The following is a 17,428-nucleotide window of genomic DNA, read 5'->3' as shown; positions in this document are numbered from 1 at the left end:
GAATGATAACTATCATTTCATGGCAGCCTTGGGAGAAAAAGAGGTATAAATAAACTTAGTGAATTTTAAAGAGAAAGAAACCAAACATTAAAACTGGGTCTACTAAATTTTCTGCAGCTAGAAACTACCCTTTAAGATATAGTTGTTGCTCAACTAATTTGCCATTAATGAATGATTTTATTTTGTGTAACCAATTGTTTAAAATTTCTAAGTTTTCAAATTTGGGAGTTTATTACATGTAAATATAGTTTTGCTTTTATTTATTATCTTCAGACTGGGGTAAGACACAACCTTTTCCTGAAACACATTTTATTTTAAAATTTCAACATATGCGTGAAACTATCAATTGTAACTAAAGTATATTATAGCACAACTACTTGATGATTTTTTTTTTTTTTTTTTAAATAAAAACACCGGCTGCATTAGTGGGGAAATGGTTACCAGGGGAAGCGGTGGAGAAGAAAACCTTTATCTGAAAGGCCAAGGCGGGGCCAGGCCTGCCGCAGGGAAGGCCTCGCTCCTCCACAGACGGCTACTTCCCCAAGTCCTTCCCCCGCAGAAGGTTTTGGGGGGAGCAGAACGCACGCAGGTGTGCAGACGACGCTGCTGGCCAGCGCTGACACCCTGCACCGGCACTGCGGCCTTCTGCTGGGCTGAGATTAGTGTTCCAGGCACACACCTCGTTCCTTTCGCTGTCCTTTTCCTGCGTGTCCTCAGAGCCCCTCCGCGCCATCGGCAGTGGCGGCCAGGACAGGACGGGGCGTGCACCCGAGCCAGCGGGTTCTGGCAGGAATGCTCTAACTGCCGTCTTACCAGGGTACAAACCTGTGACAGGGCTGTGCGGCTTTCCTATCACGTGGCCAATGCATTCGTTCATCAAGGCTTGTAAACTCTAGGACCCAAAGAAAATGGGAGAGGATATGACTAGCATGAACTAATCTTTCAGTACATTTAAAAGAGCATGCTACCCCTCAGTAATTATTTTCAAAGTTAGTTTAATATAAAATAGGCATGAATAAGAATTAAATACACATTGTACATAATTTAAAATATCATACAACTCCATTTTTATAAGTAAAAGCAGAGTCGCATTCAACATCCCATAATGTTAACAATGCGCACAAGCAAGGGACTTCTGTAATAATCGTCTCTACTATCTGGAGGTAAAATGAATATGTTCACATTCTGAACAACATCTTTTTGATCTGATGGCATTTATCAAAACAACAGTGGTGACATTTAACAATTCGTATCATGCCCTCAAAGGACGCGCCGTGAAGTGAAAGGGGTCATCCTCGTTCTTTATCAGACTGCTACAGAGCAGCGACTCGGCCAGCAGTTAATACCCACGAACCTGACGCATATTTCAGCAGGGCCGGGCTGCAGCCCCACTGCGCGCTGCCTTAAGTCAGCTGCACCGTGTTGTTATATAAAGAAAAGAGCACTGCATGACTTAGTGTGCTCCCAACTGCTTTGTGCTGTAACAACACAGTCCTTAACATGATCTTACACAAAAAATATTTTAAAACTACTATTAAATATAAAAAAACACAGTCAAGCATATACAGTAATCAACTTAATTGTGTTTAATGGAAAAAACTTCAGAATATTCCATACCAAGAAGTCATCTTCCGGTAAAACTGAAATGAAGGCAGGTTCTATGGCCTGCAGAAAGTCGAAGCCCTGCGTGGCCCACCTGGAATATAAAGAGCGATGATCACAAAGCAACCAAGAAAAAAGCTTACAGCAGTTTTAGTCTATCCAGCACTGAAAAACAACAGAACAGCAAAGTTACTATCAAGGACAACACACACGTTTTGTCTTTCTAGGGATGCCTGGGATGGGGCATGTTTACAGCATGTTTTGGGGAAGATAGACAAACAGCTTCCTAATAAGGGAACTGGTTACTAATTTGTCTTCCATTTGCTCTAGAAACAGGCTTAAATCTCAGGAGGGAGGAAAGGCTAGCAATCAGGAAGTCCTGCCCAGGAAGAATGTGGACTCCCTTAAAGATAAGTCATCTGGGAATAAATTTTAAAAAACAAAACAAAACAAAACAAAAACAACCCCACAATGGATGACCAAAGTTTTCAAAATGCTCCTCTTTCTGTCACCCGCTCAGAAACCCCCATCAGGTAGGAGACGGAAGAGTGTCCCGTGTCCCCCACCCCCCACCCCCGCCGCAGGCCTCGGGAGGGACACGCCCACTGGGCCCTCACCTCGGTCTCGTGCCTCTCCCACTCTCACACTTCGTGAGGACGTAATTCATCCACTTTCGGGCAAAGCTTATATATTTGTCTCCGATCTTCTGCCTGAACTTTCCAGACATCAGGCGAACAACTTCTTTATGATACTGTAAGATGTCATGTGGACCAAAATTATGAGGAAGACGATTATACGACTACCTGAACACTATAATGCAACATCTGCTTAACATGACTTTTTTCTAAAAACGAAAAGCAAGCTCCAATGGAAAATTACATATTCTGAAAATAGCAAGAAGAGTTAGAATATGATGTATTAAAATGCGCCTTCACAAATGTGTGACTGGTAAGTTTAAGTTTAAAATGTGCTTTTATGATATCAAACATGTCTTAAAAGAAGGTTTTAAATATAAGTAGATAGTTATGAGCACAAAATAAAAACCGGGCAACTATCTGACCGTCTGAAAGTGAGCCAGTATTTCCAGCACTCAGCTACGGCGGAGGACGGCATTCCTGACTGAGCTGTGATCACAATCCACAACCCCATTTGCGTACAAGAGTCACGACACTCTCGTAAGCAACTGCCCAAGCGACCGCGGCGCTGCGTGGCGCCCGCCCTCCTCCCCTGCGCCCACCTCGAACCCGAAGTTGTAGCCCTGAATCATCGCTTCCCGGTGGTACTGCTGCAGCGTGGCGGCCTCGGCTTCGTCGACTTCGGCGTCAAATTCTGAAGTGAACATGTGGTCCACGCGGTCAATGGCATCGCTTATTCTGTTGCAAAGCTCTAACGCATCGTTCTAAAGAGGCCCAAACCACAATTAGTCCACCGCGAAGCAAAGGGCACAGGACTTACAGAGCTTAGAGGAAGGCTTCTTTTGTCATCCGTCCCCCAGACATAAACGGGTGCCCTGTTCCTCAGCCACACTCGTTTTGGTTATTCAAAAGGAATGACCAAAAATAGAGGAATTACACCATTTTCATTTTTATTTGTATTAGGGGTTCTTTAATATCTTACGAAATACAAGAGGGAAAAGTCCATTTAAAGTGAGAGCAGCTAATCACAACGTGGCCTTGGAACAGAGGCCAGCCGCCAGCTGCTCTTCCTCGGGGCGGCCGCTCAGAGGGAACTCACGCTGTATTTCTAAACGAGCTCCACAGCGTGACCGAGTCACACCGTCCTCCTCAGCGCCCTGCCACCCCCCGTTCAGCGGTTCCCACTAGATCTTACCCCGCCCCCCCAGGGAACCCTGGTTTTTGGGTTGTCAGAACTGGAGGAAAGGTGAAATCTACGGCCATCTCTTGGGCAGAAGCCATGGTCTCCACCAGACAACCCCCTCACACGTCGTTCCAAAATATTCTTCCTGAATCTTCGACACCTCCCTGAGGCTCAGAGAGTAAAACCTAAGCTCTCTCGACAGCCTGATCTCGGCCACCTGACTTGGTCGGCCACAGCTCTACCTCATCCCACTGTGCACACCAAGCTCCCCTGGCCTGACCAGAGGACACCAACGCCCAAACATTCCTCCTGGAAGCCCCACCCCAAACAGGAAGCTTCTGGAACTCTCCGTGCTGGCTCGTCCCAGACGCCACCAGGAGTCTCTAACCTCTGTCCTAACCACGCAGGGCCTTAGGCTACCGCTCCTTACGCTCCAGATTGATCTGTGCTGCAGCATCTGCCCCCTCCAGAGCTCACTGAGTCATCCTAGAATCAAGGGCAAAAGCCCCCGCCCTGGATTACAGGGAACGTTTGTAGCTGAGTAAGAGAATCAGACCGGCTGGAGAAAACCACGCCGATCGAACTCCCTGTAATTCCGAGAAGGGCTTCTTCTCACGGAACAAGCCTCGGTGTGACGGAGAGGACGTCACTGACGCCTGGCGAAAGTGCAGATGGGGTCAGGCCTGACGCACGGGGAGCGCCACAGAAAGAGGTGAGGACAGGCGCCGACGGGAAGCGAAGGCCTGGCTCATTGCGCACTGGGGCCTGTGTGCCTGCCTGCAACTGACTCTCTCTACCAGTTAATCTGGCTGATGGTCTGGTAAATAAGAAAATAAATAATCTTCTTTTAGATTATGAGTTACTGACTTGGAGAACCTCCAGTAAATACTGCTGAAAAATAAAAAGTTGGAGTGGGAACGAAGAGACCTAATCTCCCATGTCAACTTTGCTGCTAGCTGACCCTGTGACCATTACGAGTCACCTAACCGTTTCAATCTCCACCCTTTCCAATTCTAACGCTCTGCAAGCCAGGGAAGAGCCAGGGACTTTCTAGTTCAGACTCGCAGAAATGTGTCCCGGGCAGAGGGGCAGCGGGGAGGACGACTGGAGGATGTTACGGCAGAACACGCTTGCTCCGAGCAGGACATCTCAACATGAACAAACGAGCCGCGGCCCCGCGGCCGAGAAATACCTTGAGCTGCTGCAGGGCTTTGGCGATGACCGGCTGGCTGGACGTCTGCTCCTGGCGCAGGGTCATGAGCCCCTCGATGGACTGCTGGAAAGCTTTCCTCTGAATTGTGAGGTGGGCGGAATCCATGACAACCAGTAACAGATTGTCCACCTGGAGGAAAACCCAGCGTGGGGGTTACACAGGCCCGGAACGGGCGCTCCACTCTGGCTGAACCCCCCTGGAGAGCAGCGCCAGCCCCAGGGGTCCCAGGCCAGCGGCCACCCGACCCGATGGCTGCTGTGCCCCGCCAGGCTGCCCCCGTGCGCACCGTGCTGCCATGGGAGCCCACACCGAGGACCCGAGCCACAGCAGCGACGGGTCCCAGGGGACTGGGCCGCGTGCCATCTCCAAAACACCCGGCACTCCAGGGGCCCAGCCCTCCTGGAGCCGTGCGCGCGCGAGGCACCATGGCAGGTGGGACACGCGCGAGTAACAGCGGGGTGAGCGGGGCACCCTGGAGACCCCGGAAGGAACTAGCCTTCATTTTTCTGGTAAGTAGTTGGGTGATTCTGAGATGTGAGCAGATGCGCCTATCAGAAAGGCCATCCTGCACGTACCGGAATAGACACGCGCAGACGTCGGGGCGGAAGGCGAGGGTGGAAGCAGGGAAAATGGGGGCCGGCGAGCATAGCGACAGTCCCGGAAAGGGACAATGAGGTGTGACCGCGGGACAAGCTCTGGGCGTCCTGGGGCCGCGGGTTAACCGCAAGGGTGGCAGGCTGAGTGGACGTTCACTGCCGCACTCCAGGTCACACAGCTGAGTGGTGGAGCGCCACTCCCTGAGACAGGGAGCACGTGGGCACGTCACGGGGCCGGGGGCCGGAGGTTCAGCCCCGTGAGGCGGACTTTGAGGGGCCCATGAGCACTCGCCCAAACTGCCCCTGGCTGCCCACAGAGCACACAGGGCAGCTCCTAACGCTTCTAATTGCTGAGTTATATAAATTACGGGGTCCCTGCTAGGCAGAGGGTGACAGCCCCGACTACACAAATGAAAACTAAGTAGCCAGTAAACCAGAGGTCTTGGAGAGCGGGACCCACAGACTCAATGAGTCCAGTCGTTCTTCTTTAGATCACGATGGACAGACCCAAGGACAGGGCTCGGGGGGAAGGGCGTGCTTGAGACTCCTCTGGCAGTTCAACCAACCGCTCACGAGCTGCTAGGAGTTCACTTTTCCTGGAAGGACTTCCAACAAGGAGCAGTGAGGCAGGGGAGCGGGGACGGGCGGCACCCGGGAGGGAGACATACCTGCATGCTCCTCAGGGTATCGAGAGTCTCCACCTGAGGCACGATTTTGACAGGCGGGGCCTCCCACGCGGCCCAGCTGTCCTCGGGGCCCCGGGCGCGCTCGCTGGCCTTGGTGAGAAGCAGGTAGGCATCGATCAGCACGTCGTCTTTGGAGCAGTCCTTGCCCGCGGCCGCATTGAGCAACTGCAGGATGATGCCCTTCTCCTCCTCCAGGGTGTCGGGGACGAACAGCTGCAGGTTCTCCAGGCCCGGGATCTGCACCTGGAGCGGGAACAACCCAAAATCTCGAACGGAGACGTGTTCATCAACTACAGGAACATTATTTTAAGGACACTAGAAGATGACAAGCAGGTCCGGGGGAGGAGAGGCGGGGGAGGCACGGAACCAGGGCACGGTCCGTGTGCCCGGAGGAGAACCCCCGGTTCCCCCACCGACAGGAGCTCCTCTCGCGCCTTCATCTGCAACAGCAGAGGAAACACTCCCCGGGGAGGAAGGCCAGCCCGGAGCCCCCTCAGTCAGTGCCAGCTGGTGATGTCACCTCAAGCGAGGCTGCTCCCGGACAGCAAAGCCGGGCACTGGGTGGGGGGCCGGGACCTTCAGCGCAGCCAAGAACCCCGGGAGTCTGTGTGGGGGACGCCTTGGAAAGAGGACGTCGCCTGACTCGGTGAAAAGGAAACCTGTCCACACAGACTCACAAATCACTCGTGGGGACGGCATCGCTAAAAGTCTCCTGAAGGCCATGCTAACACGGAACACACAGTGACTGTGTCCCACAAACCACACATAAATGTGGGCGGGATACTCCGTGGGCTTTGCGTGAGGTTTCCAGGAAGAATATCACGCAGATTCTTAATGTGCTAAATCTCATAGAACTTCAACGGGAGCAAGAGGGTGGCTCAAAAATGGCTCTAGGGACGTCAAGGACGTCAAAAGCTCGTGGACAATGTCTGAAGTGTTTCAGGAAACGTGAACAGGGTGAGCAACAAAACAACTATTTCAGATCAACATATCATTTTATATACGTTACGGAAAATATGTATGTGCCACTAATTTAATAAAATAAACTGCTGGAGTAAACATTTGATTATTTTATCTGCATTCTTAAGTCGTTAAGGATGAAAAGCTTCGTTTGTCACCTAATTTCACTGGGGGATTATGGGATAGTCTTAAAACTGGGGTCATCGTACAGCCAGGAAAGCCCAAAACATTTACTATCTGGGCCTCCAAGGTGAAGCTTTCCCGTCTGAGGGTGACTTAGCAAAGGCAAAGTATTTCCGCTGCGCCACGCCCACACTTACCTTGATGTACTGTTTTGACTTCAGAACGGCCAGCAGGTCTCTGACCGGGGCTGCAAGTGTGAACTCAGCGGCTATCTCCAGGTCCTAGGGCCACAGTCACAGACAAGCTGCTTCAGAGGCGGGGTTTTTAGAAACGAGAAAGGCACCGTGATGATCGAGGACGGACGCTCACCTTCCTCAGCATCTTGGCGAACCCCAGGGCCTTGGAGGCGCGCTCCCGGGCCTCGTGGAAGAGCTCCTTCAGGGCACGGCTGACCTCGATGACCGACCTCCTGCGCCGCGGCCGAGGTCCGGGGGACGCACAGGCAGGCAAAAGGGGAAACAACAGAGAGGAAGCAAATTCTAAGTCGCACTGATGAAGACTGAGGCGCTTACAAACAGAAACGAGTTCGCAATATTCCGGAGGTGGCTCCCCACAGTTTTCCAGAAAGAATCTGAGTTCTTTAAGTCGGGGACACTTAGCCTTCAAATAACAGCAAGCTCGATTTTCTAAAGATTGCAGGACAATGACTTCCCGGAGGTTAAGCTCCTGACTCCCAGCTCATATTCTAACTAAAAAGGCAAATATCCAGAGGGGGACCAGGAAATAACATGGCTCCACCCAGAATCTTGTCATCTGCGGCGTTTGCGATTTCCGGGGGGCACAGACCCCACCACCGCTAGCTTCACGCTGCCATTCCGGCAGCACTGAGTGATGACGGGGGAGAGAGCGGCACCATCTGTCGCCTGTCGGCTCTCCGGAGCCAGGACAGGCCGGCCCTGGCCCCCACGGCTATGAGCCACATCTTAGACCCACCCCTAATGAACAAGGAGAGCATCAGAGCCATTCCGTACACTGGTTCACCATCTTAGTCCTGAATTCTCATCTTTATTATAACCCGCCATTTGGCTCTCAAAACATCAAGACCCTCCCCAGACTGATTCACTCCCTTTCTCAGCTCCTCGGCGTTGTTCCCAGCAAGAATCTATGGGGCAGCTACTTTCTTCATCTGTGGCATAAGGCATCCCAGGAGTTCTGAGGCCCAGGCTGTACTGCTCAGGGGCTCTGGACGTACAAGGAAGCATCTCAGCTCCCGAGAAGGCAGCTCCACCCGAGCACTGACTGAGGCTGACTCATGAGCTACTGCTGATCACTGGCCACCAAGCGGCGATGCAACTGATCCACACGCCGTAATAACTGCAGTTCTACATGATTCAGCCTCATCCTATCTGCACAGAAGCGGCGGACACGCGGCCGGCGAGTGCGCCGTGGTTCACGCACCTCAGCCCTGAGCCCAACAGAAGGGATGCGCTGAGCATAGAAACCACACACCTGCAGCAGATGTCAACCAAAGGCACGGCAGACTGTGGCGGGGCACCGCTACCTACGCCCACTCCAGATCGGGCAGCTGGGCTGAATGCTACTGCGCCCGTGTTCAGCCAGCTGAAGGTGTGCATCCCTTTCTCTGGGACACTCATTTTATTACACTTCCCACGGAAGCCCACCTGGGAGGCCACAGGGAAAGACCACAGAGAGAGAAACCCCTCGGGTCTACAGCCTGAGCTCCTCGGGTGTCACACAGCCAGGTCTGCGGCCGGCGGCCCCGGGCTCCGCACCCAGAAACCGGAGGGAGGGGAGGGGGTGCGGCTCCCACCTGATCTCGTCGGAGGCGCAGCTGTCGTCAGCGCTGGCCCACAGCTCTGCGCAGCTCTCCTGCAGGCCGACCTCCAGGAAGCCCCCCGTGGACTTGAGCAGCATTCCCGCGATGTCGCTGAGGGAGCAAGGCGGCACGCGTGAGCCGGGGGCGCCGGGCCCTCGCGCCTGCAGGCCACGAGCGGGGACTGAGGGCTCGCGACGGCTTCCGTGTTTTGCTTTGTTTTTTAAAGGACAGATTTTTAAATATAAAGTCCTGATTAATTTGAAAAAGTGGAACTCCCCATTACGGCATGTATCTACCTGTGTTCTATTGCCCCAGTTTTCATTAAAAATCTTAAAATCATAAATTACGTTCACAATAACTATGCAATCATTACACAAATGGCATTTTCATCTTAAGTGTTCAAAATGATATAAAGTGAACTGAAATATGTACCTATGACAAGATTTCTGTCTTTGCCCTCACCCGAGAGCATGCTCACTGATTTCAGAAAAAGGGGACGGGAGGCGGAAGGAGAGGGAGAGACACATCAGCCGGCTGCCTCTGCACACCTGCCTCGGCCAGGGACGGAACCCACCACCTGGGCACGCACCCTGACTGGGTAGCGAACTTGTGACATTTCAGTTGACAGGACCACGCTCCAACCGAGTCACACCAGCCAGGGCTGACAAGTTTTAAAAGCTTAATAAACTAAATGATAACAAAAGACAACAAAGTGAGTTCCTCAGATGCAGCTGTTCTTAAAACTTTCGCTCACAACTAGCCTTTCATGGTCAATAAACATGAAATACAACATACAGCTAATGGCGCTCGATGACTATGAAATCTCAATACCAGGATTAAAATGTAAACATGAGTGTCTAAAACACATCTGAGTGCAGTGAGAGTTCACCCTGACATTCAAGGAAAGAGGCTTCCGTCTCGTAAGAGAAGGCAGGTAGGTCCAGGGCACACAGCCAACGCCAGACGGTCAGCAGCGGGGCGGCCAAGGAGCAAGAAAAGCCCCGCGGAAGGCGAGGTTCCAGTGGGCCTGTGGGTCACGAAGAGTCACAGCCAGAACCACGGGAGTGGGACGAGGGGCTCTGGGAGGGAGAATGGGGGTGGGGCAGAGGAGCCCCCAGGAGGAACAGGAAACAAGATCAAAGGACATGAAGATACGGAACCGAGGCCACGCCTGTCTGACCTGCGTCTTGGAGGCAGAGGGCAGGCTGCGGAGTCACTGAGGAGGCAGGTGCCCTGGTGAGAACCGTGGGTTTGCGCACACAGGGACGCAGCGCGACCAGGATGGGCCTGCTCAACAGACCCTGACTACCCGTCACGTACTACGCAGCAGGGGACAAAACAGTACATAAAACCCCTCCACCGAAGGGAGGACCCAAAGAATAAACAAACAAGAAAACGACGCAGTATTTCAGGGAAGTGTTCTATGGAGAGAACAGGACAGGAAAGGAAGCTACGGGGCCCTTGCAGGTAGAAATTCCCATTTTAACTCTGGAGAAGGCGACACCTGGAGGGAGATACAGGTGGAGGAAGCAGAGCAGGGCGTTGTGGACAGGGCCGGGAGGGCGGTCCCGGCAGAGGGGCAGCAGGCGCCAAGAGCCCCGGTGCGGGCAGGGAGCACACGCAGCCCGGAGAGGCAGGCAGCCAGCACCGGCACCGGACAGGGTCTGCCAAGAAGGGGCCCTGGGTTGGCTGCACGGGCCACACGTGGGCGCTCCTCACTCTCGTTGAGACGGGGGCAGAGGAGGAGGCGGACGGACGTGCATTAACAAGACGCCCCTGGCTGTGGTGCAGCTGAGGATAAACTGCAGGGGACGACGAGTGGCAGCAGAGACTAGAGCTGCGGCAGGAACACAAGTCACCCACAGCAGCCTGGGCCGCGCAGAAGCGTGGAGCAGTGAGCCGAGGTCAGACTCCCGGCCTCTCCCAGGGACAGCCGGACGGAGGAGAGGCAGTGGGCGAGAGACGGCGAGAAGTCAGGGCTGAGTCACGGCCGCGGAACCTGGGAGACCCACCTGGGAGGCAGAACGCTGTGCTGGCCAACAGACGCCCCGTGGACGGAACCACGACAGGGCCGGGCAGTCCCCTGGCAGGGCAGAGGGCGGCCCTGGGCCGCCGCCGGGACGCACATGTGGAGGGACAGCCAGAGGCTGCGCTGCCCAAACTTTCAGGCACAGGTGGGAGGGAAGCGCACCAGACGGGCAGGGAGCGAGGGTCCCAGGAAATCACAGGGCGGGGGCAGGCAGTGAAACGAAATGGTAACCTTTTTAAGAATGTTCTCCAACTAAGCCCGAGAGTCGGAAAACAGGTAACAGAGCCAGAGGAAACCACGGGCTAAACAGACTTCTGAGAAACTAGGCACGGGGAGGTGCTGCCAGGGTAGCAGCATGGGCACCGACCGGGGAGCAGGGCCGCGCGGGCAGAGCGTGTCCCGGCGGAGCGGCGGGAAGGGTTCCTAGACAGCGAGCTCACTGCCCACTCAGACTGGAGACGAAGACGGCGTAATCAAGCGCTGCTGGAGGGGCAGACCCGTGAACGCAACACTGGGGTCCGGAGCCCGGGGCTGAGAACAGTGACTTTCTCAAGCTGGAGGACGCTCCTTGTGAGCTCAAGTCCTCAAGGACACACCAGGGAGGGCGGAAAAGGAGCGGGCACACCAGCCTCTGAAGGAGGGGACAGAGGGGGCACAAGGCTGGGGAGGGGCGGAGAGAGCCCCTCAGGCCCCAGAGAGCAGCCCTCTGGAGTCGGGGGCGGGGGTCAGGGAATGGATCCTCAGGGAGCGGAGGGGCGGCCCCCAGCCCGGACCCCTGAGATGCCCCTGAATTCAACATCCGGTGCCTAAACTCCAGGAGATGCATTCACTTTCTGGAACAAGCAGACCGGCGGCCAAACTCCCCGCCACGGTTTCCCTGCTCTCCTTGCTACCCTTCCACCCGGTACACACCCCACGCAGAGCGCCTGCCGGGGGCACCACACTCCCAAAGCGGTGTGACTGGGGCGAGCGCGTCCCTCCTCGGCTCCGGGAATCCCGAGGTCGGACCGACGTGCGCAGGCCCACAGGGTCCGGTCCAGCCTCGGGGCCCGCATGCTGCCCCTCCTCCCATGTGCCCGGGAGGGCTCGCCCCACACAGGGGCGCCCCGCTATGCCATATGGGGCAGGCACTCTGTGTCCTGGGGGACATTCAGCAGCGTCCCCGCCCATGTCAGCAATGCCCCCGAGCTGTTACAATCAGCACTGCTCCCCATGGTCCCAAACGTCCCCGGGGGGAGGGCACACCCCTGGTTGATAACAAAGGTGGGAGAGGGGCACACACGGGTATGAACGGTGACGCTTTCACCGAACTCAGCATCACGCATGCACAGGGAACACGGGGGGGGGGGGGGGGGGGGCAGACACGGACAGCCTGGGAGCAGGAGGGACAGAGGCAGACAGTCCTCCGAAGCCCCGGGTTCCTACCAGAAAAGCGTGCCAGCCTGGGCCTCTCCTCCCCGGATGTAGTGGGTGATTTCTTTGGTGAAATTCCATTCTTCTTCTAACAGGTTTTTTAAACTATGGGATGCTTGAGGTAACTGCTGCAGCATTTGGATCCAGCTTCTCATATAATCAAAATATACCTTAATAAAATAAAGCGAGAGATTTGAGAGCAGACTTCGGCAACCCCCGGGCTCACCCGGGGTCACGCGGGAGGGCGAGGCGGGGAGGGGACCCGGGCACGCGGCACGCTGCCAGCGGCGTCTGAGCGAGGGTTTTCCTCAAATCATGTCACTCAGCGCCTCGGGAACTTACCACAGTCCTCACACGCCCTTCGAGCTACTGAGAAAATAACGAACATGTCCACAATGCATATAGAAAAGTACCACGTTATTTAAAAATCAAAATCAGACCCCCAGGAATGTCATTAACATAATGCAAACGTTACTCCTTTAAGAGGCTTGAGTGAGTCCTTGAATTTTGAACAGGAGCTTACGTGCTGAAAGGAAATGAATCCACTTCTCACCATTGTCGTGACAGAACTCCTCAGGGTCTATGACACATAAATTGTGACCTAGAACCAAAGCACCCACGTCTCCGGCAGTGGGTGTAGGTCCGCCACGCGTCCTGTTACGCTTTCCCGGTTCTGAGTTCTTACTTTGATTTATCTGTTGCCTCACAGGGTCCTGCTATCAGGGAGTTTTCTCGTGACGGGCTCACAGTCGCTGTTACAAAACCCACGGGCTGCTGACTCGCCGGCTGGAAGGCTGAGCTGACTGCGTGTAAGACGTCTGCATTGCACGTGCTCCTCGGCACCGCCCGACGCTGCTGCGCCACCGTCTCGTGCTCTCACCGGTGGGAAGAAACCTGAGGCGACCCAACCCACCTGTCACCACGCTCCGCACACCCCGAAGGGGACAGGCGGTCTCTGCCAAGATGTTGACAAGATTCCTTCTGTTCTTGGATTTCAGTGTCTCATCCGCTTACACCTTCAGGGTCACTGGAAGTTTTCTGAGACCGCTAACAATGTTCAGTGGGCAAATTTCAAGTCCTGCTTTCAGTTCAAGAAAATTCTTCTGCTGAACCTTGGGGTGCTTCTGGGCACCCCTCCGTCCAGGCTGAGTGTTCTCAGCCTCCAGTCCTGGGTCCACGATGCATACAGCTGTGTGTGGGGCCTGCAAGTTACGAGCCTACACCCCTCCTACCTGAGGAGCACAGGAGACTACCCCCCCGGGCCCAGGGGCTCCCTCTCACTTCCCGAGCACCCCTTCCTGGCTCCACGCCAGCCGGCATCTCCTGGGGCCTGCACTTCTCGGAAGGGCCACTGTCCTACTTCACCCAGAAGTCGGCAGCCTCATGCCCCCTCTGCTCCTTTCCAACCGCTGCTCTTACGCATCTGCCAGGAACACACACAGAGAAGCTCCCCGCTCCTGGCTCAGCTCCGTGCGGGACGCGTCCCGGGTCGGGGGCCCGCCACACAGCCAGCACGCGCGGCCTTCTCTGCCCGAGAGGGCTTTCTCTCCACCGCTCTAACTTCAGTTAAACAGTGAGGACGCTTAAAAACATTCTAACACACATCGGCCAGAAGGAACAAATGCTGACATTTTGTCCTATTGCTTAGGATACTTTTTCAGAAAGAAAGAACACATCACGAAGTTAATCCCTCCTTTGTTTCTGCACCTCTATCTCTTTCCTCCCCCCTCAGGGGCAACAAGTATGAGTTTACTGTGTCTCCTCCAAGTTTGTATGCTTTTCAAAATTATCTGTTGCATAAAATACAACATACAGTATTATTCTGTGTAAGTTTCAAGGGCGTCTATGAACTGGATTAGAATCCACTTACCAGCTTTCAGATCCGTTCCGTGTGCCCCTCCCTAACCTGCCCGTGAGCTCGGTGCCGCGAGAGCCGGGGGAGGCCTGCGCCTCTCCTTTCTCCTTCGTGACACTGTGACATTCCCGTGATTACCCCATCGTTCTGGAACCCCAGGAGGGAGTGCGCTGCCTGTCACGGCGCCTGCGGGGCCCACAGCGGCCACCCACGGGGCCGCACCCCACAGCGCTGACCGAGGGGAACCGGGCTCTCTTCTGTTCCTCTGCCCTCCATGCTGCTTCCAGAGGAAAATCGATCACACAGGTCTGATCGTACAGGGTCTTCCACAAATATCACATCGTGTTCAGCATCCTCCTATTCTCGTTCCTTTGAAATTCTTCTCACGTGGCTCCTCAAATCGGTCGATCCCGAGTTCCTAGGTCAGAGGCTGTGTGTCCTGTCCAGGCTGTTCCTGAGGCCAGGCCAACGAGCTGAGCCGGCCGCAGCTCCCGGCGGGCTGGCTGCCTGTGTGCCCGCGTCCCTTGGCTTTCAGGCCGGAAGGGTGGCGCAGCCCAGAGCAGGCCTCGGAGTCACATCTGTCCTACCGGTGGGGTAGCTGCACAGACAGAAGCGGCCTCGCCTAGGACCTCCCCAGGGACACCCCTGCGTCTCCCCTGACTGTTCGCTGCGTGGCCCTGCCTGTCTACAGTGGGAGACACTCACCCCCACTTTGGTCTCAGCTTTCAAGTAAATTATTGTTAAGGAAGGTCTTCTCCTCAGCAGGGAGAGGGGGATATACGTTGTCAGTGGCCTCCTGCACCAAACATGGGATCCTTTTCTCTATTCTCCGCTCCGTTTGTTATTTTTGGTGAGTTTCAAGAGAAGGGCACTGCAGTGACCATCGTCTGAGCGTCTACCCGGAGGCCACCGCCAGGGCTCCCCAGGTCTCCAGACGCGGCCCTGCGCCTACCCGCCCAGCACACTGCAGGGCACAGTTTCAGAGGCACTGATAATTGCTAGTCCTCCATCTGCAGAAAGAGGGAGAAACTGAAGAAAACGATGCCTTATACAGATAATCAGGAGCAGAGCTCGAGCTAAATCCTAGGCATTTCTGGCTCTAACCAGCTGCGGGTTTTGGTCACTCACCTAACCCGGGCTGCAGCTACGTCACAGGCCCACCGGGACCCTGAAGCCACAGGCCCCGGAAGGCAGACCCTACCTGCCGAAGCCTTGCCCTTCATGCCTCGGTGATGACGTGATGGGGCCAGCGGGGGGCTTCCTCTGACCATCAAAGCCAGTTTGGAAAGGAAAATACATTTTCTCATTTTAAACCTCTGGTTTAGTCATCCACAGAGAGAGGAAAATTAGTTTGCTTTTTGCTTTGTTACAATAAATTCTCAATGATAAAGACTTTTCTGACATAAGAAACATCTAGTATTTTTAAACAGAATCACACTTCAGGCAGTCTGGTCTTTTATGTATTTTCCCAAACAACTGGGAAGTAATTTCAAAGTCAGAATTATTTCTCATAATAGGCGAGGTGTGCGGTCCCTTCCCAGTCACACTCCTCTTTCAGTTCTCCTGCGACAGAGGCCGCGAGGCCGATGGGCCACAGGCAGGAGCCACGCACGGTGCTGGCCGGCGGGACCAGGGGCAGCGCTGGCGGGGCTCCCGGAGGGCGCTCGCCGCTCGGGAGCGTCCCTGCCCCTCTGCCTCCCCCTTCCCTCCCCCAGCGAGCGGGCGTGGTGTCTGGGTGTGCTAAGCTGCCCTGAGGGAGGACAGTGAGGGGTCAGGCGAGGATAAAAGCCTGGCAAAGCCACACACCTGCCAGCCGGGGCCCTTCTCTTATGTCACCACCCTGCCACACCCTGCCATCAGCCGTGTCTCCCGCGTCGGCCCTAACATGTGTTTATTGTGCATTAACACCCGACCAGACGTGACGGAAGGTGAAAGAACTTCAGGACACGGCCCATGGCATGCAGCGCATTCCACCCGATTAGGGGAACCGGAGAAGACAGAGCCCGGTGTCATCAGTGTTATGCAGCGCACTCCTAATTACAGCTGCCGGGCGTTCAGAGAAGGTTTGGGGAACGCACACCAACGGTCAAGCTGTCCAGTAAGCCTTCCAGAAAAAACAAAACTTGAAAGTCAGTCTCAGATGGGCAGATAGGGAGAAGGGACATTTGAGCAGGAAGAAATAATAAGGAAGTCCAGAGGTTGGAGCGCAGGTGCGTTCACTGCACGTGACAAGTGTGGGGAGCTCCTTCTGGAAAGAAAGACAAGTACAAGTGTGCCCCTGCCGAGTCACGTTAGTCCCAGGTCCCCGAATGTGCCACGTTCCTCTGGGAACTCTTGGGTCCCCGCTGAGACTCCGCTTCCTCCCTCTGAGATGCTCCTGGAAGTCCCTGGGCTGGCTCACGAGCCCCAGCTCACCCCTCCCTCCCGTCTCAGCGTACTTCCACCTCGGCGCCCACGGCTCGGCGTGGAACGGCAGAGGCACAGGTCTGCAGATGGGGCTGCGGGGCACTCCCTGCTGTACCCCCAGAGCCGTGAGAGGCCCCGCGTGCGCCGGGGCCCCAGGTGGCACGGATACAGCAGGTAACCAGGCCATGAGTGCACTTCGGGGCCACGCTGCCGCAGCCCACCATTAAACGAGGAACTGCGATGAGCTAGGAAAGCGGGCGGTCACACGCACACATGCGCACGCACACGCGCACACAGCCAGACCGCCCGGGGAGCCGGCCCGCCCACCACCCCTGCCCCCTCACCATCAGCATCTCCTGCAGGTCCTCCTCGAAGGCGTCCATGTTGCAGTCGGCCTCCTCCAGGCCGTCGCGCACGCCGGGCAGCATAAACTGGTAGTACTGCTTCATCAGCAGGCCGCCCTTCAGCACCTCCTTGCACTCGCGGACCAGCTGCAGGGACAGGCGCACGCGCTGTCAGGGCCCACGCGCGGCCCGAGCCGCGTGTCGGTTTCCACAGCGGCCGCTTAAAGGCTTACAAGACCCGGAGAACGGACCTTGGCTCCGAAAACCCTGAGCGATGTCCACATTCTTACATGACTATCTCAGCAGTGTCTGTCTGATATGAACCGGCAGTAAAAATAAAGCAGCTGGTTCACAGTGAGAAGGCACAGGGAAGACGCCATACAGGCAGAAGCTGATCGGCTAAATATACCTTCCCACAAACAAACTTATTTTTTAATTACTTAGTTTATTTTTATTGTATCTTTCCATTACCCTTTTAGTCCCCTTATACCCCTCCCACAAATAAATTTATATAGAAAATAAATTCCCTATATAAAGATGTACTTT

General features: G+C 55.0%; 1 protein-coding gene across 1 annotated transcript in view; it reads right to left on the bottom strand.

Annotated features, from left to right (window-relative positions):
* MAP3K4 (mitogen-activated protein kinase kinase kinase 4) overlaps positions 1-17,428 on the bottom strand; it is a 72,397-nt gene that overhangs the window by 17,695 nt on the left and 37,274 nt on the right. Inside the window, exons 6-16 of the mRNA XM_090280853.1 lie at positions 16,883-17,029; positions 12,290-12,447; positions 8,830-8,946; positions 7,368-7,467; positions 7,196-7,279; positions 5,898-6,158; positions 4,613-4,762; positions 2,840-3,001; positions 2,220-2,353; positions 1,618-1,696; positions 826-892 (exon numbers count right to left, since the gene is read on the bottom strand). Coding sequence (XP_090136979.1) covers positions 826-892; positions 1,618-1,696; positions 2,220-2,353; positions 2,840-3,001; positions 4,613-4,762; positions 5,898-6,158; positions 7,196-7,279; positions 7,368-7,467; positions 8,830-8,946; positions 12,290-12,447; positions 16,883-17,029 — 1,459 coding nt within the window. The remainder of the gene's footprint in view (positions 1-825; positions 893-1,617; positions 1,697-2,219; positions 2,354-2,839; positions 3,002-4,612; positions 4,763-5,897; positions 6,159-7,195; positions 7,280-7,367; positions 7,468-8,829; positions 8,947-12,289; positions 12,448-16,882; positions 17,030-17,428) is intronic.

This window comes from Furipterus horrens, unplaced genomic scaffold, assembly GCF_987537825.1.
Source record: "Furipterus horrens unplaced genomic scaffold, mFurHor1.1.pri manual_scaffold_6, whole genome shotgun sequence".
Lineage (NCBI taxonomy): Eukaryota > Metazoa > Chordata > Mammalia > Chiroptera > Furipteridae > Furipterus > Furipterus horrens.
Note: the sequence above shows the minus strand (reverse complement) of the source record. Positions and strands in the feature narration are given on the sequence as shown.